This window comes from Pollicipes pollicipes, unplaced genomic scaffold, assembly GCF_011947565.3.
Source record: "Pollicipes pollicipes isolate AB1234 unplaced genomic scaffold, Ppol_2.1 Scaffold_6686;HRSCAF=7923_pilon_pilon_pilon, whole genome shotgun sequence".
Taxonomy (NCBI): Eukaryota; Metazoa; Arthropoda; class Thecostraca; order Pollicipedomorpha; family Pollicipedidae; genus Pollicipes; species Pollicipes pollicipes.
In genome coordinates this window covers 35,235,999-35,257,135 of record NW_023596921.1, presented here as the reverse complement: position 1 = coordinate 35,257,135, position 21,137 = coordinate 35,235,999, and the positions used below count along the sequence as shown (strand labels likewise).

The 21,137-nt window shown below is 50.0% G+C and overlaps 1 protein-coding gene across 1 annotated transcript in view; it reads left to right on the top strand.

Moving 5' to 3' along the window:
• Nucleotides 1-12,775, top strand: part of LOC119108231 (carbonic anhydrase-related protein 10-like) — a 16,530-nt gene extending 3,755 nt beyond the window's left edge. The window contains exons 3-12 of the mRNA XM_037231814.1: nucleotides 533-626; nucleotides 4,153-4,203; nucleotides 4,900-5,036; nucleotides 5,794-5,894; nucleotides 6,196-6,286; nucleotides 6,851-6,946; nucleotides 10,329-10,395; nucleotides 11,127-11,282; nucleotides 12,254-12,421; nucleotides 12,762-12,775. Coding sequence (XP_037087709.1) covers nucleotides 533-626; nucleotides 4,153-4,203; nucleotides 4,900-5,036; nucleotides 5,794-5,894; nucleotides 6,196-6,286; nucleotides 6,851-6,946; nucleotides 10,329-10,395; nucleotides 11,127-11,282; nucleotides 12,254-12,421; nucleotides 12,762-12,775 — 975 coding nt within the window. The remainder of the gene's footprint in view (nucleotides 1-532; nucleotides 627-4,152; nucleotides 4,204-4,899; nucleotides 5,037-5,793; nucleotides 5,895-6,195; nucleotides 6,287-6,850; nucleotides 6,947-10,328; nucleotides 10,396-11,126; nucleotides 11,283-12,253; nucleotides 12,422-12,761) is intronic.
• The last annotated feature ends 8,362 nt before the right edge of the window (nucleotides 12,776-21,137 follow it).

Below are 21,137 nucleotides of genomic sequence, written 5' to 3'. Positions count from 1 at the left end.
GTACAATACACGGTACAATTTGCACCACACTTTGCATTAAACAAGCGTTACGTAGTTTCCTTCCTTTCAGCTGCACGTAATTCTCACCGGATGGCTTCTGTCTTGACTGGACTGATCGGACTCGGGATCTCGCGACCCCCTGGCGGCCATCGCAGTAACTATTGTTTTGGGGCGGGCCCTGGGTATCGGGCAGAGCGGGACTGTGCTCCGGCCATTGGTGGCTGGGGACTGTGCGGAGAGGTACCAAGATATGCCCGGTGGGGTCATTGCATCAATCTCCGTCATGTTCCACTTTATTTCTTTGGATTGGTCGAACTGAATACGTCGATAATTAGGACGGATGATTAGCATAGATTGAATGGGTTAGGATGATTAGGATAGAGCTTCCTCCACTGCGCTGAACGCAACCTCTTGCCATCAATGCGGTCAGTGAGGCCGCCAGCGCACGATTTTCAAGGCAGCGCTGCCGTGCAGCTGCCGTCTGGAGAGCTTGCCTGACGTGCTTGGTCACTGCGGTGCGTGTCTTTGGCAGCACATAGCTACTGACCAGCGCGTCATGAAGAAGATCGCCGGCAGGGGGAAGGCGAAGGCGGCGGCCGGGGACGAGCCGTTGCCGCCATTGATCGGTGCCCAATTTAGCATCAAACAAAGGCACTGGGTACCCGTGGGCACTGTTCGTGCTTCATATTGCACATCCTTCTTCATTACCAATAAAGCTGCACTCAGTTCGACGTACTATTGCTTATACAACGCTTGTAACCAGGGACTTGACTGTGCTTACTTGCCATCATTCTTCGGTCTGGCTACACCTGCCCGGTGCTGTCGGCACACCGATCTCTCCACCATAGTGAACACCATAGTTCCGACCTTAAGTCTGATCCCGTTGACTTGGATTGTCGTGTGATACCGTGCTGCAGAGGTGTTTGATGGCAGGGAGCTCATTTCTGCAGTTATTTTTCATATGTGGTACCTGAGTAAAGGTGAAATCGAAAGTCAAAGGTAAAACTCTGTGCGTCCCGATGGATCAGTTGGTTAGAGCATCTGCCTTCCGATCCACCATCTGTAGCGGGGTGAGATCGAGTCGCTTTGGGTGCTCGCTATGTGTCACACTCACATATATGTCGTACATGCCATGTATCTCATGACATATGTCGCGATGTCGCGATGATGCCAATCACTAGGGCCTGGAATAATAAAGATATATAGGTGGAACGGTAATGTGCAGAATCTACTTGTAGAATAGCGATATGTAAGATGCACGCGTGTTTATGTGTGCACGGTATTCGTGAGTCTAGTAGCCTGCGGGTCTTAGTTCCATCAGTGTAACGATCTTCGTAGATGACTTCCCAAATCGACAAGAGCATACATTTTTGGGCGCACTGGTGTTATGTTTGTCTTTGTTTTTCTCTAAACTCACTCTCCAGGAAGGCCCAAAGCAGGAAGCTTGTCTCCGATATTTTTAGATAAAGTTTGGCATCTCGAGTCCGTAGTTTATCATATTATGTAGTGTAATGTCTGTTTAATTATGAGCCCAGTCCAGTCCAGTGCAATCAGCACTCTGTCAAAATAATCTAACATGTTTTTAACAAGCATGCCGGATATCTTTATTGGATGGGGTTTCTAGGATCGCATGTCGCGCGTTAAGTAGCGTTTGCTGTTTGAGTTTTAACCCCAATATACGATCATCGTGAAATCTCGGAGCAAGGAAGAATTTTCTGGCGAAAGCTTCAAGCTCCGTAATCCTCTGCACGCCTTATCATACCTTCTGACATCATTTGACCCTGAGGGCCGCTGCTGTCACCGGCCGCTGACATTTCCAGTCTGGCCCAAATTTCCTTTCGCAACGGAATATAATTTGCATCGATTCTAAAAAGCACGATACAATATGAGCTCAAAGTTTTCATCCGCCGTCATTTACTTTCAGTTTACAATAGGTGCTGATAAAACGATACCACAGTGCAAACATTGGTTATCTTGACGGAGCTCAACGCTTCAAACTCGGCTTATGGTAACTTCGAGCGTCAATATCGCCGGTGTAACCAGGCCGTTGCCAATATAACCAATGTTTGCACCATAACACCGTTAAATCAGTGTTCCGTCCAAACTGGAGGTCGATAACTTACCATGAGAGCCCAGAACTCATCATGCCGAGGAAACAGAAGCTGAGGGCCTCTCATTTTGATATCAAGTGAGTAAGCTATATAACATTTCAATTTCGGTGAACAAACTAGCTGAGTGCGCTCCGAGCAGCGACAAACATTGCCGGCATTTTGTGCAGACTGATGCGTTCGCGACCTACGTGCTGCAAGTAATAAGGACTTCCACAAAATATGTTTGAGGCATAGTTTTAAGATGTAGCAGGTTACCTGCTTCTGAGCTGTATGGATTCCTTATTTTGGTCACAACTCCTCTGCAAAGGGGAATTCATAGTCCATAGCACAGCAGTCGCAACGAAAGCCCGATGTTGGGAGATGTTAATAACAGGGCGTCGAAGCCTGAAAAGTTGTGATATTTTGGCCCTCTTCAAAGTCGACCATTAAGAACGTTGCCATAGAGCTAACGTTCGAAATTTACGATCATTAAGGTGGACGGGAGGGCAGTGCCCCTCGAGCGCTTTCTTCCTACATTGATATTTCACACCATATGACACATGACATGCGCCACGAATGCTATGCGTGTTACAAGGGCATGAAGTTGAGCTAAATAAGCTGCATTCGTCGCAAAATGGCGTGTCGGCCTGATTGCGGCTCTGATTGGAACATTGTCACGCACCCCGCTTGGGCTAAATTATAGGCACGCAACCACCCAGTCTCGACGCAGATGCTTGTGAGAGACACTTCTCGACCGCAAGCATCGACGCGCGCCGGTACGCGCCGGGCACTCCGGTGGGTCGGAGACGGAGCCAGTCCCAGCTGACGGCGGTGTGGGTCAGGCGGCCTCAGCTGGAACGCGCCGCCCCTGGACAAACTGAGGCCACAGGTCAGGTGAGCCGAGGGCGCACTCATTGCGGGGTCGCGGTCATGCTGGGGTCAGTTCGTGCCGCTCCGCAACTCGGTCAGGTTAAGCCACGAACGTAGGCTTTAAAAAATATGCATTTATGACAGGGGCGCTTCAAAGTGCAGATATTCGTTTTGGAGAGTGAAGTTTCCTAACTCAGGTTTGTAAATCCTAGATTTTATCCTTTTTATAATATGACAATCGCGTATGGTGGTCAACGCATCTGCCAAAGGATGCATTTTAAGGCGGTTGTAATATATTGTTGTTATGTGTTTACATACATGCCTGTCGTTTGTTCACAGCACGCTATGTTTATGGACTTTATCTTCAATGTAATCATTCGCATTTGACGTTGAAATTGTGGCACATATTTTTATAATGTGCGTGTCAATCTTCAACATCGGGAGCCGCATGTGTTCATCGTCATGCTCCTTTGATGTTGACCGACATAATTATACGTGCATTTATAGCCCCAGCCAATTCATGGCACTTAATCGAAATTCCTCGGTGGAAACTTTCCGCCTACTTAATCTCTCAACGAGGAAAAATTGCAGCCTACCATGCATGCTCTCGAACGTCTCCCTTGCCAACGTGCAGCATGGGCCAAACTTTGTGGCAGTTTTCAGAGGATTTGCTTTTACTTCCAGATGCGTTGATGACTGCAGCCATAAGATAGCATGAGGCTCACCCCCGCTGACAGTATGGGCCTACCACTTTGTAAGGTTCTAGGTAAGGCACTGCCGCATCAAGCATCTGAACCACCGCTGACGTTGACACGATGTTCCAAGTGGCGTGCTTTACAGTTGGTTTCGCAAGCGTAAAGCTCCCGTCAGAACCTAACCTGTCATACATGACGCAGGCCAAAAAACTGAGTCTCGCGGCGTGGTGTATATTTCTGTTTGCATGTATGTAAGTACGTGTATGTGCCTTTTCCTCTGTATGAATATCTGTTTGACTGTGCTGGGCTCGCCAAAACCACGTAACTAACTATCAGTGGAGAAATGCACCAGCCGTGACATCGGAAATGTCACCAGGTGACCCAGATCACAGGCAGTCACTGCATCAAGTGTCTGTGACGACCTTTTCGGCGTCACTCCAGCGTCTCTGTTCGGCACATGTGTACCTGCAGTGTGTACACAAAGTTGGCTCTCCCAGGTGTGAGTTGCGTCGTTTGGGACCAGTGGTGGACCTACGATGGCATATCAGGTACGTTAGAAGCTAGGAGTTAGAGCACTGAAGCGAATGTCCCGTTAGACTGCCCTATATATGGAGCTGATGATACATACACTGCGTATTTTAGGAGTCGCCAATTTTCGTTGGAACCTGTCTTTTAAATCAAATCTGGCGTTTAACATCGTCATCACTCGTTGCAAGTATTACGTGCGATGTTCAGACCATGCTACAGATAAGTGCACAGCCTATGCGAAATTTGCGGGGATGAGTTTGCGTCGGCTGACGTTTTGCACATTGGAGAATAAGCAGTATTGCATACACAGCACATTTTAGCACTTGCAGGGATCAATAAGGTCTCAAGGCCATTTCTACTTTTCGGATGTAATTGTGAACGAGTGGCCTAATGACCATTGGTTACCTGCGATGTGTACTGATTTTGTATCGATCATGGTCTTTTTGGCAATGTCTAACCTGAAGCAGACGACTCACTTGCCAGCAGTTTGGGGTGACAGATATGTCTACTTACTGCAATATACCAAGCTTGTACAGGTTATTTTGCATTGAGTTACAGTTTCCCTGTTAATGTTTAACGTCATCTTCACACCAGACGGGCTAAGAACACCATGTGTCGATTCCTGAAACGGCGCGGAACGCCGCATCAAGCTCTGGGCCGACCAGCACGTGTACTCTCGTTCTCGTTCTCGCTCCGACACTCGTTTATTCCGCCAGGCACCTCGTACTGGGGGGTGTTTAACCCGGACTGGGGCACGTGTCACAAGGGTCGTCGGCAGTCGCCCATCAACGTCGAGCCCGATTCACTTCTGTTCGACCCACAACTGGGCTATCTACACGTCGACAATGCCGCCGTATGTGTCCCGCCATATTCTGCCTAATTGTATATGACGTCTTGTGTTGCTTGTCCGCATTTTAAAAGCAGCTCATTGCATTTTTAGACGTCCTTTACGCAACGCTCCGTTCGGTTGGCACTACCTTGCCTTATTAAACTCACGTAGATTTTGTGAAGACTGTTTGACTATAGCCCTGTCTTTTGCTTGCAGCATCTCTGCACTTTTCTGCCATCGTCACATCTCAAAGCGCGATCCAGTTCGCTGGCCTGCTTTATTCATGCAACATCGTGCAAAATGAAAATGTGTTGCACCTTCCCGCGCTTTTTTGGAACATCTGGCACCAAATGTATCACCGACCTCACGTGACATGTGCCAAAGGATGTGGATAGTTTACGTTGCCTCATTTTGATGTCTGTGGCTTTTGCTTTCTGTGCACACGGTTGGTGGGATTGGTTTACTCAGATATTTTCCACCAATCGCAGCCGCCGTGATTGTAATCTACCGAAGGATCAGTTTTGGTTGTCCCAGCAGCTGGTGCGCTATCAGTTGACTCAGGGATGATGTGTCATGTGTCAGGCCCCGCCAAGCTGTGAAACCGAACCGTCTTGTGTCTGTTGCAAGCACGAGATAGCACCCAACTTACTCTAAGACACGCTATTCGTGTCAGGTGCAACCCAACGCGGCTCCTATTTCCACGGCCCTCCGCCGAATCACAGCGTCAAACTTTGAAACAAGGTGCTGTACGTGTGCGACGCTGAGGCTGTGCCTGTGACAGGTGTCGGGCTGCCTGAGGAACTCCGGGCACGGGCTGGTGTTCAGCGTACTGGACTCGCACCGGGGTCAGGTCAATATCACCGGTGCCTCGCTCAGCTACGGGTTCAGTAGTCCACCTTTAAAAGCAGTAATGCGTCGCGTGTCGTCGCGAATCCCTTCATGACACGAAGCGGCTGTAGATGTCATATCAGCGCTCAGAGGTCATAGCTTTACCGGGATTCGAGCCCGGGCCCCCACGCGGGAGCTGAAGGCCGGGCACTCAGTCATTATGCCCCCTGGAAGGAATAGCCATCTATTGTTGTGGTAACAATTCCGAACTTGAGTGTCTGCTTTCGTCTTTTCTTGCTTGGCTTTGTCGCGGCTTCAGTGCTGTTTGTTTGCTCATCTGACCTTTTATACACAGTTATCAGTTCCAAGAAGTGCACATCCACTTCGGAATGAAGAACGCTCGGGGGTCGGAACACCAAATATCCGGAAAGCCATTTCCGGCTGAAGTAAGACTTCCGAGTTCGTTTTGCTCTAATTAAGGCGCTCTTAGGGTGCAGCTGTGACATTTTATAAAATATTTGTGTTTAGCATGCTTCAGAACGACCACATAAGCAATAAGCGCACGTTGACCTTGCCGTAACTGTGAAACCTAATTATTGCACCGGTGGCTGGCTCAAAGTACATATTAATAATCTCTCTGTTTGCGTGAGTTGGGCAGGGAAATACCATCTGTAACGCCAGAATACGCAGCATGACTTTCACGCGCAGGAGGGCGATTAATGCAATCTGATGTTCGGCACGAACACGCACATGCAATTGCTCGAACGCGGGTGAATTTGTACACCGTCTGATCTCTACGCACTGACTACCCACCTGACAATCATGAGATCACTGGCGGGAAGCGAAGTTCATTGCTCTCCACCATACGGCATGATTACAACAACGGTCCTTCGCTCGAAGGCCCATACCACAAAAACAGCAGGCATGGTGCGGGCAGGCCGCACGCCGCACAGCGGTTAGCTGCCGTTTCACGGAGCCTAACCGCCGGACGCGTGGCCACCCCTCCGCAGGTCCAGCTGTTGGGATACAACGCGAACCTGTATCCAAACCTGACAGCTGCGGCCTCCGGCAACAGCAGCATTGTTATCGTCGCGGTGCTAGTTCAGGTGAGATGTCCTGCCTGCATGTTGTCATGTGGGCGTGCGGCGATGCGTTCACCGCAGCACATGATACCCGCCTTTACTGAAGCAATCGCGAGGAGTGATGCGTGGAAGTGAAGCTGGTTTTCCGGGATGGGGGTGGAAAGTGAACGTGGGCGGGGAATGAAGCAGCGGCATAGCCTCGCAAAATGAATTTGGGGGTGTTGAAGTGTGAAAAATGGCAAAACCTATCCCCAAATAGGCCACCAATCGGGTCTTTGCCCACATCCCCATATTTTGGCACACTTTCTTCCCAAAGTTGACGAGAGCCCAAGCTGAGGAAGGGGGGCTGGAGCCCTCCCCCGCAGAATACGAAACAACACCCATGTAATGAAGATAGGACTTCGGGCGCGGCGGCAGGGCAGAATGTTGGCTCGGAAACCGGCAGCCATGCCTGGGGTGCACGGCCGAACTGAAAAGTCAAGTTAAGAAAGTGGGGCAATACCACGGCACTTTTTACATACTGTTGGTTCCTGTAGGCAGTTGTTCAGGGAGCTGCTTCTAGCGACGTTTGTTTTACGATCGATAGAACCAAAAAATAAACGGTTGACACCTTGGAATCACAGCATTTTCCTTGCTCGACACCCGTAATCAGTTTTCTTTACTCAAGGCTCATATGCTTATGCTGGAGCATAGCTTAGGTCGGGAGGAACCGGCATTTCTTTTTGCGTTCGCTTCGTCCTTTTTAGGGCAACGATCTATTATTCATGCAAAGGCTTTCCAGCTATGGCTGACCGAAATGAATGCTGATTAAGCTTACTTATGTTATAATACAATGACTACTGCTTCCCATTATGGCATTCGATGGCTGGTTCCGTTAACCAGCAAGTTGCAGGACTAACAAATCATCCACCAAAGGTTCAGATGCCAAGCTGAGTGCTGCACTAGCTAAGGTACAGTCGGGGACGGCAACTCGCTATCCAAATCACCGGGCAAACTAAAAAATCGTACAAAATAGCATTGGTTCTTAGAACCAATGCACAAAGGAGAATTTAGGTAAGCCCCTTGAGGTAAGGTGGGCGGAAAAAACAAATGGCCCTAGAAGGCGCATCGGAGTGGCTGTTATCCTAGGCATTCTGTGGAGCTTTGTTGGGTTATTATTGGGAAGCTTGAAATTTAAAACTACCGTGAAACCTTCATGGTTTTCCCAGTTTGGTTTGTAAGCCGTGGCTCCGGAGCTGGCCCCGGTGAGAGCCAGCCGCTGTCCTGAGCTTGGAGGGAGCGCCTGCTGCACTGAACCCGGTGCTGGTATCCGATGACGTCACCCGCTGCCCTGGGGACGGAGAGAGCGGCTGCTTGCGCTGGATCCGACGCCGGATCCGTGAGGCCAGCCGCTGCCCTGGGGTCCCCGGAGAGAGCGGCTGCTGCGCTGGATCGGGTGCTGGATCCGGTGAGGTCACCCGCTGCCCTGGGGTCGGAGAGAGCGGGCTGCTGCGCTGAATCCGATGACGGATCGGTGAGGTCACCCGCTGCCCTGGGGTCGGAGGAGAGCGGCTGCTGCGCTGGATCGGGTGCTAGATCCGGTGAGGCCAGCCGCTGCCCTGGGGTCGAGAGAGCGGGCTGCTGCGCTGGATCCGATGACGGATCCGGTGAGGCCAGCCGCTGCCCTGGGGTCGGAGAGAGCGGCTGCTACACTGGATCGGGTGATGGATCCGGTGAGGCCAGCCGTTGCCCCTGGAAGGCGGAGGAGGGCGGCTGCTGCGTAGGATCCGATGATGGCACTTTCGCCGGGCTTCAGGCGGGCTGAGCACCGCTCTGGCTCTGTGTGAGACTGGCTGCTGCTCTAGTCTGACAGCGCGGGCCACTGCAGAGGTTCAGATCACATACTAGCTGCTGCTCTATGTCTGACAGCGCGGGCCACCGCAAAGGTTCAGATCGCATACTAGCTGCTGCTCTATTGTTCTAGCAGCGCGGGCCGCCGCAGAGGCTCAGACCACATACTGGTTGCCCCGCTGGCTCGGTTATAGTCGTGGACAGAACTAGTCTTATTGGACCGGGCTGCGGTTGGATTCGTTGGAGTCGGGTCGCTGCCCCGGCCCCTGGCTAGAGTGGCAGCTGTCCTGGCTCCTGTGGGATTGGCTGCTACACTATGAGTCCGGTTGGTACTGGTCACCGCCCTATAACTCTGGTGGACTTGGTCGCTGTTGTATTTTTAAGTGGCCAGACGCTGATATGAAAACATGTGTACGCTAAGCAAATGCAAAAAATGTCTTATGATACGGTAATGGAAACATAAAATGCAGCAAGACGATAAGAAATATATAATTTTCTGATAGGAAGTGTAGTAATGCAATGTATATAATGGTGCGTCCGTTTCGTCACTTACTGTGACACTTTTTAATTCATACTTATTGATCTGACCACTCGCTGCGCTAATAAAGATGGAGAAGAATGCTGGCCTCTGCGTGCCTATCCTTTTTTAACTACGGACCTGAAAGGTGTTAAACGATATGGTGATAAGCCAAGCGTTAAGGTTAACATTGATGATACCGCCATCACTGAAACACCCATACACCCACGTTACATATATATATATATATATATATATATATATATATATATATATATTTGTATATGCAGTAAGGAGTGTGCAAGAATACAACTTAACAGGTATTATAAAGCTCTACAACTGATTGTGATAAACGGGGCAGCGCAGAGTCGCGAATCGCTGAGTCACAAAGACATGCATGTCTTGCACGCTGGTATTCAATAATGAATGTTTTTTGGTATTTGAACGATGACGATATGTTTGATATAATATCGGCTCCTGAGAGCGTTGTAAGGCCCTAATAGCTCCCCTCCTAAACAAATTAAAAACACGTGCAAGACCAAGGTCATAGGATGCTGGTCATGTCCATGTTTTGGAACCTACCTTCCTGCCGAATAAAGACGTTTTGTGATCTTGACACCCCAAGCAAGGAGCGCTGTTGCGTAGAATGAATTGGAGAAAGGAGCTGATCAATATAAAATGACAAAACCTGTGTCCAAAAAATGTCAACAAGCGGGGTTTTCCCGGAGTAGGCCCACTTCCTTCCCAAAACCGGAACCCAAGCCGGCATGGGAAAATACACCCCTTCCACGTACCCCACATCCTCAATCCTTAACCCGCCTAGGTGGGTGGTCCACCCTGTACATTGTCAACCCGACAGTCTCAGTTGGAGACATCCTGATAGCGATCCTCGGTTTTGCTGTAACTGATTCGGGCACAGGCCGGGCTTCTGGTCGGCGTGTCTGCCGCACGTGCTGTGTCGTCTTCTGGTGGTGGTGACAGGTGGTGTTGACGTCCGGTGGGGTGACAGGTGGTGTTGCCGTCCGGTGGTGGTGACAGGTGGGTGTTGCTGTTTCCCAGCAAGGCTCGGCGACCAATCGCCAGCTGGCGCGCCTCGCCGACGCCAGCGTGGCAACACCCTACCGAGGTGAGTTGTGCGCGTCACAGCAGCCGCCACTCACGCTCTCGCTCCACAGTAGCCGCCACTCACGCTCGCGCGCCACAGCAGCCGCCACTCATGCTCTTGCGCCTCAGCAGCCTCCACTCACGCTCTTACGCCACAGCAGCCGCCACTCACGCCCTTGCGCCACAGTAGCCGCCACTCACGCTGTTACACCACAGCAGCCTCCACTCACGCTCTTAAGCCACAGCAGCCGCCACTCACGCTCTTACGCCACAGCAGCCTCCACTCACGCTCTTACGCCACAGCAGCCGCCACTCACGGTCTTGCGCCACAGCAGCCGCCACTCACGCCCTTACGCCACAGCAGCCGCCACACACGGTCTTGCGCAACAGAAGCCGCCACTCACGCTCTTACGCCACAGCAGCCGCCACTCACGCTCTTACGCCACAGCAGCCTCCACTCACGCTCTTGCGCCACAGCAGCCGCCACTCACGCTCTTACGCGACAGCAGCCGCCACTCACGCTCTTACGCCACAGCAGCCCTCCACTCACGCTCTTGCTGACGTGTCAATCTGCACGCATTCTGCGTACGGCGATGACCTGGCGTTATCTGCGTCGAATCATTCGTTTCACGTCGACCATTTCCGTGACTGGCGACAACATTACACGATTGTTTTCTGCGGATCGCTCCCTAATTCACGCATCTTTTTGGCAATTCTTTCTAGTCCAGTCTGCATTCGAATAACGTGCCGCAGATGATGCGATATGTCTGGCGAATGTCAGCGTCAGCGAACTGCTGCCCAGCACCGAGTTCTACCTGACCTACGAGGGATCGCTAACCTGGCCTGGCTGTGACGAGTCGGTCACCTGGGTTCTGATGAACAAGCCAATCTATATTACCAACGCGTCAGGTGAGGGAGGTAGCCGTCACCCCATCACGCATGGCCTGCTGATGTCAGGTGAGGGAGGCAACCGTCACCTCATCACGCATGGTTGCTGATGTCAGGTGAGGGAGGCAACCGTCACATCATGCATGGCTGCTGATGTCAGGTGAGGGAGGCAGCCGTCACCCCATCACGCATGACTGCTGACGTCAGGTGAGGGAGGCAGCCGTCACCTCATCATGCATGGCTGCTGATGTCAGGTGAGGGAGGCAGCCGTCACCTCTTCACACATGGCTGCTGATGTCTGGTGCGAGAGAGACAGCCGTCACCTCATCACGCGTGTTTGCTGATGTCAGATGATGAGGCAGTCACGACCTTATCATGCATGTTCGCTGATGTCAGGTGAGGAACGCAGCCATCACCTCATCGAGCATGGCTCCTGATATCTTCACAGCGCAACTTGAGATCCCCGATATCAGTAGCGCTGATAGAAACTGACGATCTGCTGACCTTGGATCTGGGAGCCAAGCTCTAGGAACTTGGTATCATACTGGTGCAAGCAATTGACTGGGCTTCGTCTTGAACCACCATACGAAGGAAATAATGTCACGTTGATAGAAGATCAGTTTGATCAATTTGTGTTGATAAGATTATTATATGTAACCATCACGCCTCGCAATACCGTTTCTTCACATTCGGTGCGAGGCATCTAGTTTATCGTTATTTCATGTCCAAGTTTATTTGGAGGGTCCACCGTTACAGTACCTGCCCCCCGCCCTCACCCCGAGTATCGGCATCCAGACTTACTTTCGAGTCCAAAGTATATAAGTATGCTCCTTCAACCAGCGAATCTCATTCTCCCCTGGATCCTCAGCCCGCGCAGTGCCGTGATGATGAGCATGTCACAGCCTTGGCACATAAATCTGGCCGGATCCGTCCGCTAACCTGCCACGTTTCCCGTACAATCAGCTAGGCCGTTATGACTGAGCAGTTGTCAGCCACACTGTCCGCGCCGCCTGGCGGTCTGCAGTTGGAGCAACTGCGGCGCCTCAGCCAGAGCCTGCAGACGGATGACACCAGGTCACCACTGGGGGACAACTTCCGTACTCCGCAGCCGCTGCACCGGCGCCCGGTGCGCACCAATATCGATTTCACAGGGCGTCCAGGTCGGTCAGGGAGAGAGCGTGGGGGGGGGGGGAGGGACAGGATACGTACCGCTCAGCTGAAGTGTTGCGTTTCAGCTGGGATGAGGAGCGCAGTAGGACATACAACGTATGTCTTATAATGCACATCATTTCGGGTTTTGTTTTCTCACTTCTGTTCAGCAAGAGAGCCTCAGGTTTAGCAACTCTGATCCAGCGGCTACTTTGAACACACTTCCCACATTTTGTACACGAGGATGAGTCGGGTCTTATTTCATGACGTGCCGTTCTTGGTCTTCGAGTGTTATCCAGACCTGTTTGTGACGCATTGCTATATGTGTCGTTGCACGGCCCCTGCTTAAAGTCGTGAACTCTTAAGGGAAGAACTCGGTGATAGCGTTGAGTGGGTCTTTGAAAATATCTACTCTACGTGTTCCTTGCTTCCTCATACAGTTGTGTAGCTCGGCAGCATATATCATCTCGAGACTCAATACGTGCGTCGTAATTAACAAAAAAGTATACAACTCATACCCGGTCTTAATCTGGGTTTCCGTTTCTCAGGGATCATCGGCATCGTGCCCAAAAACGCAAGCAGGCAAACGTTATGAAGGTTTGTTTTCCACCCCATCCAGTCCTCGCCGCCCATAATGAATCGCCGTAATGTTTCCTATGCCGATAAGGTGCGCAAGATTTCATGAGACGCAGTAATTGAGAGCTCAGTATATTGTGATCCATATCAGCATCAATCTTTGTTTTCTGAAATCGGGCTAGCTGGCTAGATTTTGCTCACATCAGTTGCTATCTTGAAGCGCAAGGTATTCACCATAAGCCGTTGACAAAGATTAAGGTGACCTATACGGATTTGTGCAAATATTTCCTCATGAAGAGAAGAACGATTCATTCCATCCTTGAATATAAGCACATGGCGTGTAAGCATATCGCATGGGCACAATTATCTGGGGCTCTTTCCCTGTCTTTCTTTCAGTCGGAGGATGGCTGAAATCGTACCTGAGAAATGACTGACTGGCGGGACAGCTGCCAGCGTTGAAGAACGTTCAGTTGAAGAGTGCTCAAGAGCTAGCAGTCCGTCGGTTCGTAGACCCAGCGCGGTCATGCTGAGATGCGTCATGTTCGGCGCACGACCAGGGCCGGAACTTCCGACGGGGGTCAGCGACTGCAGTGTCTCGCCGACAGGTGATGGTGTCGCGTGCGTAGGTGTACGCACAATGAGCGATAGGGACCTGTATTTTAGGCTACACGAAGCAATCTTCGTTAAGGGCCCTCGATCGTATTTGGACTGAGGATATGGTCGATCTCTTTTTTTTGTGTTGCTCTAAGACCTTGGTTTAAAAACGTCGTTATTCACTGGCTTTCAACGAATCAGTTACATTCAGCTTCACACCATTCTGTCCGAGGGAACGGCATTTGTAATCCTGCTGGAAATATGCATTCATTGCTTATCATATGCATTATGATAAGCAATATATGCATTATTGCGGAATGAACATGAATTGTGAAGGCGTGTCAGTGCAATAAATGGTTGTTTGTCGGAGTTTGGAATTTCGACACGCTGCGTAACAAAAAAAAAACATTGTTTTGTGATAATTCGTGAATTCATATCATGCTTTGAAAAAGCACATTGAACTTGGCTAGTTAAGCCAAATGTGCCTTCAAATGGCGAAAATGCAATGCCCTTCTAGACAAGTGCCATACCTTTCACTCGCATTCCGTCGGCGACTGGCCACGTCAGGAGAAGGCAGTACCGGGTGTGATCGACATCCGCCATGTACTCCACACCCGAGTCACTGTTCTCGTGCTGGCGGCGCAGCGTCATCGGCGCCTCCGTTCACCGCGGCGATTGATCGTCTGGGCGGACATCGTCGCTGGGAGCGTGCTCTCAGTGAGCTGTTTATTGTTGACCACCCCGGCCCAGCCGCCGCCCGGCCGCTGGAGACCGGGCGTCAGGTTTGCCCCGTTACAAGCTGGCAGACCCGGCCAGGCGGGTGGTGGCGATAAAATTACCCGCCTCACACGAGGTCCTGAACGGCACGTGCGGTTCTACCAGCGGCCGAGGGCGTGGGCGGAAACAAACGTCGTCCGTTCGCCTTGGCGACCAGCTGAGTTTGAGATTACTTCCGACAATGCGTAGAGGGCAAGAACGAAAAAAATATGAGTATTGAGGCGCAAATTAAATGTCTGCGTGGCCCGCGTGTGGTGACTATTCAACACACTTGTAGATACATAACACTGTTACATACAGAATACTCTAGAATGTGTTTCCCGCTGTCCTGGTACTTTCCTAACTGGGGGCTCACCTGCATGAGTCTGGTAGCGGGGTCCGGCACCTCAGTTCTGCCACCGATTCCCATAAATGCGCCATGTCCAGGTTGACGTCAACATCCATGCATCACTGCTGGAGAATCTTTCACCCGACGGCCTGTCGGCTGCGAGTCTGGGCCAAATACAGGACCAGCTTCGCGATGTGCCTTGCTCCTTCTAACAAACCTCTCTCTTGGGAGACATGAACATCCACGTCTTGGCACTGAGTATCCCAGGTGTCCAGCACTAACTCAACTCGAACAGCGGCATGAACATTGCACAGCTGGGGGATCAGACCTGCTCACCTTCTACCAACGCCCACGGCACTTGACCACTCGATCACAAATCAACTCGATCCGCTACCAGCAGTCAGTATCCTCCCTGATACCATCAGTGATCATCAGCCCACCGCCGTCACTGCGGGGCTGGGCAAGGTGAGACAACTAGCCCAGAAACGCACTACTCGGGGCTGGCACCCGGCTGTCTGGGGCGCTATCTGGATGGGCCTGCTCGCCGCCTATGTGGTGGAACTGCGCGACACGAATGCTGTGAACGTGATGGCAAAAACATTCATGAAAAAATGGAAAGATGTGGTGGGTTGTCCTGCCCGGTAAAACTGCTTGCGTGGAGCGTCCCAGCTGCCACTGGCTGCATAATTAACCCGCGGCTGCGGGCTTTGAATTCTGAGCAGGACACAGTGAGGGCACCTGGCTGGCTCCGCGCACCCCAAAGACTTACACGGACTTCACACGGCTACGAAACAGCATTAAGTGCGCCATCTTAGTTGCCAAAGTGAGCTCACCTGTCGCGTAATAAATTTCGTGGCCGGCACAACTTTGGCATACTTTCACAAACGATTCGCGACGACGTCATCCGCAGACCGAAAAGATCTCTTTGAAGGTAGCCCTGACCGGCTGACGAGTTCAACCGTCATTTTGCGACGGCTGGGTCACGTATTGACGCCACACTGAGAGGCAGCACCGGACATTTACCCCGGCTGCCCACTGTTTGCGTGACTTCTTTCACTTTCAAGTCCACTACTCTCCCTGAGTTACCCTTGTCGTCCCGGTGGGTGACAAGCTCGAGAGCTGTGGGTGTGGAAACCGTCCCCATAATAGCAGTGCGACGGTGCTTTCCTGTGGTCAGTGCGCATGCTATGTGGATCATGAATTACTCCCTCCCTTATAACTCGGGTATTTTCCAACTGATGGAGAACTGCATGAAATTAATGTTGCGGCACCCATACTGAAATCAGGCGATCCAACTGTACCAGTTAAGGCTCATATTTTTTCAGTATGCTGTCCGTAATTCTTAAAAGAACCGTTTGCAGCCAGCTCAGCCCGCGTCGCGATAACAATGGTATTTTCTGCACTGCCCAATATGCACAACGGCAACGTCACTGTACTGAGAACGCTCTGCTCGACCCTGTGACAGAGCTGGTGAGAAACACCGACAGCTAAGAAATATATTGGATGACAGAGGCTGATCTACAAAAGGCCTTCGACAGTGATGAGCATGATTTGCTAATAACAAAGCTTCCGCGGCACGGCGTGAACCCTGATCGGTTAAAAAGTTATCTGAGTGGTTGGCGGTAGGTGCCGCGTGGAGGACCGACGACACTACTGGCGGAAGGGAAAAGGCTTCCATTTATCGGATACGATCGCAATTAGAAGCGCTCAATTAGAATTGTTGCTAATCAACACAGACTGACGCATTGCTATCCCATTTTAACAAGCCTAAGATACTTAGCATTAGGGACTTTGCAAAGCAGCAGTTAATCTCCTTAGTGCACTGAAAACTCACTTCGAGCCCGCGCTGAAATGGACGCCCTGTTTACACTAAGATGCTATTGAGACAACAAAAAACTGCATGAAGAGGCTCACAAAAGATCAGTCTCTCGCAAGGCATAATTCTTCGTGATACATTAGATGGACCATGCTGCTGTGTGTGCTTTTGTGTGTACATGTGTGTGTGTGTGTGTGTGTGTGTGTGTGTGTGTGTGTGCGTGTGTGTGTGTGTGGTGTGTGTGTGTGTGTGTGTGTGTGTGTGTGTGTGTGTGTGTGTGTGTGTGTGTGTGTGTGTGTGTGTGTGTGTGTGTGTGTGTGTGTGTGTGTGTGTGTGTGTGTGTGTGTGTGTGTGTGTGTGTGTGTGTGGTGTGTGTGTGTGTGTGTGTGTGTGTGTGTGTGTGTGTGTGTGTGTGTGTGTGTGTGTGTGTCTATGTGTGTGCCTAATTACCATGACTATGTGTACGTTTTCACCTCGAATATGGTAGCTGTCTTTCGATCGCCCACCTACAAGCTTGCTGTCTGATGGGTGGCCGAAAGTAGAGGCTTGGACTTACATCCCTCGGACAAGACCTTTGCCCTTTCCAGCCTGCGTGAATGTTATTCTAATATCGTGTGATTGAGTTACTTTCTCGGGCGGGCATTAGCGGCCAATCTTATTTTGCCTTTGACTACGACCACTATTTTGCCTCCTTTGCGTACTTCTCGTAAAGACTAACATAACCTGCTGGTGAGCTTTGTAACCTCATTCTTTTATTTGGTTTTTGCCACAGTTTTCACCTCTTAGCAGGAATTGCCGCGACTTGCTTCTATCATTTTTGGCATTAACGGAGGGTTCAGTGTGTGCCTGGGATAGGGGAAGGGTCACGTGTGTGTGCCTGGCATAGCGGAAGGGTCACGTGTGTGTGCCTGGCATAGCGGAAGGGTCACGTGTGTGTGCCTGGCATAGCGGAAGGGTCACGTGTGTGTGCCTGGCATAGCGGAAGGGTCACGTGTGTGTGCCTGGCATAGCGGAAGGGTCACGTGTGTGTGCCTGGCATAGCGGAAGGGTCACGTGCGTGTGCCTGGCATAGCGGAAGGGTCACGTGTGTGTGCCTGGCATAGCGGAAGGGTCACGTGTGTGTGCCTGGCATAGCGGAAGGGTCACGTGTGTGTGCCTGGCATAGCGGAAGGGTCACGTGTGTGTGCCTGGCATAGCGGAAGGGTCACCCTGGTCGTCCGTTAATGGGGGGGGGGGGGGGGCGGTTAGAAAAAAGGATCGGTGACAAAAACAGGCACTTTGGCGACCCAATGGGTGGTAAAATTGCGAGACTGAAACCAAATCACAACACACCAGCCAATATTACGACAGACCATCCCAGCTACAAGGAACCCAAAGCGTAATAGTCGTCTGTGCTCGCTAACGCTTGCAGCGTGAGCATGTGTAAAGCACGTATCAAGACGTTGATGTATCGGTTTATGGGCAAGTTGAGCCAAAAGATGTAGCGAAACATGGCAGCCTTAATCAGGACAGGTTTAGCAGGTGACAGAAATATACTACATGCTACACTATATCAGTGCTAACATCACAGATCAGTGGTGGCAGTGCTTTTCCAATGCCCCCAGATTAGTGCTTTCGCAGATTTTGCAGCCAAGATTTACTTCACACACTTAACAGCATAAATGACGAATAGCTAGGCGTATTTCTACTCGTAAGAATCGTAGCTGGCCGCAGCATCTTCCGACGAACGTGATCAGTTTGCCACGCGGCGTTTTAAGGCGTTGTACCATTTGAGACGGATGGGCTCGAATGATCGCCACGCGGTAAGGAACTGGGTTCAGTGAAAGGCTGTGGACTGCTGTCGGTCATGTTCATGTCGTGAGAAGCTAACTGCCTTGAAGAACGTAGCCAATCGTCAGTTTTGGTAAGGCGCCGCGCGGCTCTTTTCAAGATCTACCTGGTAGGATGTCCTTAGTAAAAACTTTAAAAACCCTGCCGATCTAGGAGACTTGCTGTTTGCGGATACCTAAGATGTAGCTTCAGAGGTAAACGGAGATAGTCGGAGCGACACATGTCAAGGATTCCTCCATGGCTTTCTGCTGCTGAGATGAACAGCGGCTTTGAAGTAAGAGGCTGAGTATGACTGGTGTGGGCCTCTCACGTTGCCCTTTGCACCCCAGATTAAGCGTGCTGATCGGTGGACAGGCGTGATATAAAACGTTTTTAGTTGTCATCATATTGCATATAAAGCTCAACGAATGTGCTAGAGTGTTCAAAAATGTGGTTTGCATCTTTTGATCTTTTGATACCAAAGCTGTGTGGGTTTTGCTCTAAATGATCGGGATCATGTTAGGAAGTGCGAGTTCTGCACCAGTAATAATTACGCGAAGATAGTGAAGGTCGCCAACGTTTCCACCTGAGAGTGCGATGGCGTCACAAAGCCGAAAGTGAGTCTTTAAAAGCCTTTAGGTGATTTTAGAACTATGCTCTCGGTAAATATGGGGCTGCAGGGACACAGTTTTGCGAACTATGCGGAGGTGACGAAGGAGAGGAATGCAGGAGGAAAAATGGTTGTGAAAACGCATACAAAATAGTTACGAAAAATAAAAACGCACTTGAAAAACAAAAAACCGCTCAAAATAGCTTCCTCCCCAGATTTGACGCACTTTCCTTTCAAAACTGAGAGCAGGGGTGTAGTTTTCCAAAATTAGTTTTGGGGCTGAGCCGTACAAAATTATGATTAATGAAAAGTAATGGAAAGAAAATCATTGCTAAAAAGGGGAAACTGCATCCCTGGTCATGAGGCACAAATCCTCCCCCCCCCCCCCCCCAGCTGAAAAGGAAATCGCATGCTTCCAGGCTGGTCATGTTAAGTATGCGTTTACCTGAATATTTTATTACTTTAGTCTCAACCATCAGTCAGGGTTTGATGACATTTCTTTAGCCAGCAAATTATACTTTAGTGCAAATGACCTTCCGAAACAAAAATACATGATGATGCCGCATTGCATGTTATTTGTCCCTGTCTGAGGCGTATCGCATTCAGAGTTATATTGCAACAGCTTCTAAAAGATTTGGCTCCAAGTGACAATTCAGACGCTTGAAGAAAACGCACTTTTTCACCCCTGCCTGCTGGCAACTCACGGAGCCCCCAGGGACCCATAGTCGGTTTACTATTATTCACCCCACTTACAAACGACTTGCCGAGTCACCTTTCATCTGGGTGCCTCATCTTAAATGCAGATGACAGTCGGACCTTGGACCACGCTCCTGCCAACATGCAGAGTCTCGGTGGACTAAAACTTTGTCTGGCAGCATCTTGTTGCGAACTTCAGGCTCGGTTCCGCGCCAACTCTGAAAACAAACCCAAAAGTGAATGTTTTTATAAGTTCAAAACACAGTTTACGGAATACCTGTGATTTCCGCTTTGTGACAGATGAAGAGGCTATCTCACCTTCACAGCACCTCAAATTTATCAGTGTGATCACGGACTCGACGCTGTTGTAGAAGCATGTCTCCGTAGTCGTATATAAATGTAAATGGATTATAATCTTGTTGTTTCACCTCAAGTGTTATTTCATACCCAATGCTATTAAAATCAGTATTGAAGCTCATGTATTCTCACAAAAATCATGTTTTTTATACATATAGAGCGGTGTATTCAAATGTCAGGTACAGAAGAATCAAAAAGCTAGCAATGTTAACGTCAGGTTTGCTTTTTGTTTACAGCACAACCAGCACATAATATCGACTCTAGTGTCTCTAAGCGGGCCCGGAATTGATATCTTGGTGAATGAGCGGAGCTAACTGAAATTATTTTGAAGCGCTAAGATGTGAACAATCGCCCTCCTCTGTACAGTCTCTTTCAATCCACGTTCGTTTCTTTTACCAAAGGAGACGCGCTCCTCGAAGTCGAGTCTTTCTGCCAACCCAGTTCACTGTTCACTGGGTGTGGTGTTCAGTGGTGCTCACTGGAGGCCACCAAGCGAGTCATTCCTTATGGTGCCGCGCTCACTTGGAGCCGTCACCGCTAGGCGCTGGTAGTGCAGTGCTGACACTTCATCATGGATTACCTCTAGTTTGCGCCACGTATGTATATACATGCTAAAATCTTACCAGGATGTTAGGATCTTACCAGAACTATCTCAGAGGCCAGTATACAGAGGCTTGTCTCATAGCAAAAATTGTGGTTGCTCCTTGCCCTTCCCACCAAAAAAAAAAATAACTTCAACGAAAAAAATCCTCCGCCTATAGACTTTTATCAACGTTCCTGACACCCCACATAAACTGTACTGGCGACGACTTTTACCCGTTCAAAATTCGTTGTTGCTTATCAGGAGTTCCACACGCTATCACACCGCAAATAGACACCTCTTTATCTTTTACGATGGTCAATGATGCTCACTGAGAACGACAATTAGTTTTGTTGTAGATTAAGTTCAACAAGTGTCTTATGTGGGCAGTGTATTGTTTTTGCATCGCCATATCATTTCAACAATTATATTCAAAACAAATTTCTACCCGAGCGGTTAGCAGTGGTCAAAAGATACGTAGGAAGTAAAATAGATAGAGGACAGACTTCGTGGGAAACTTTTGCACTTTCTGACTAGTTGAAAAAAGAATGAGGCATCCCAGATTGCGTACAAAAGGCAAAAAT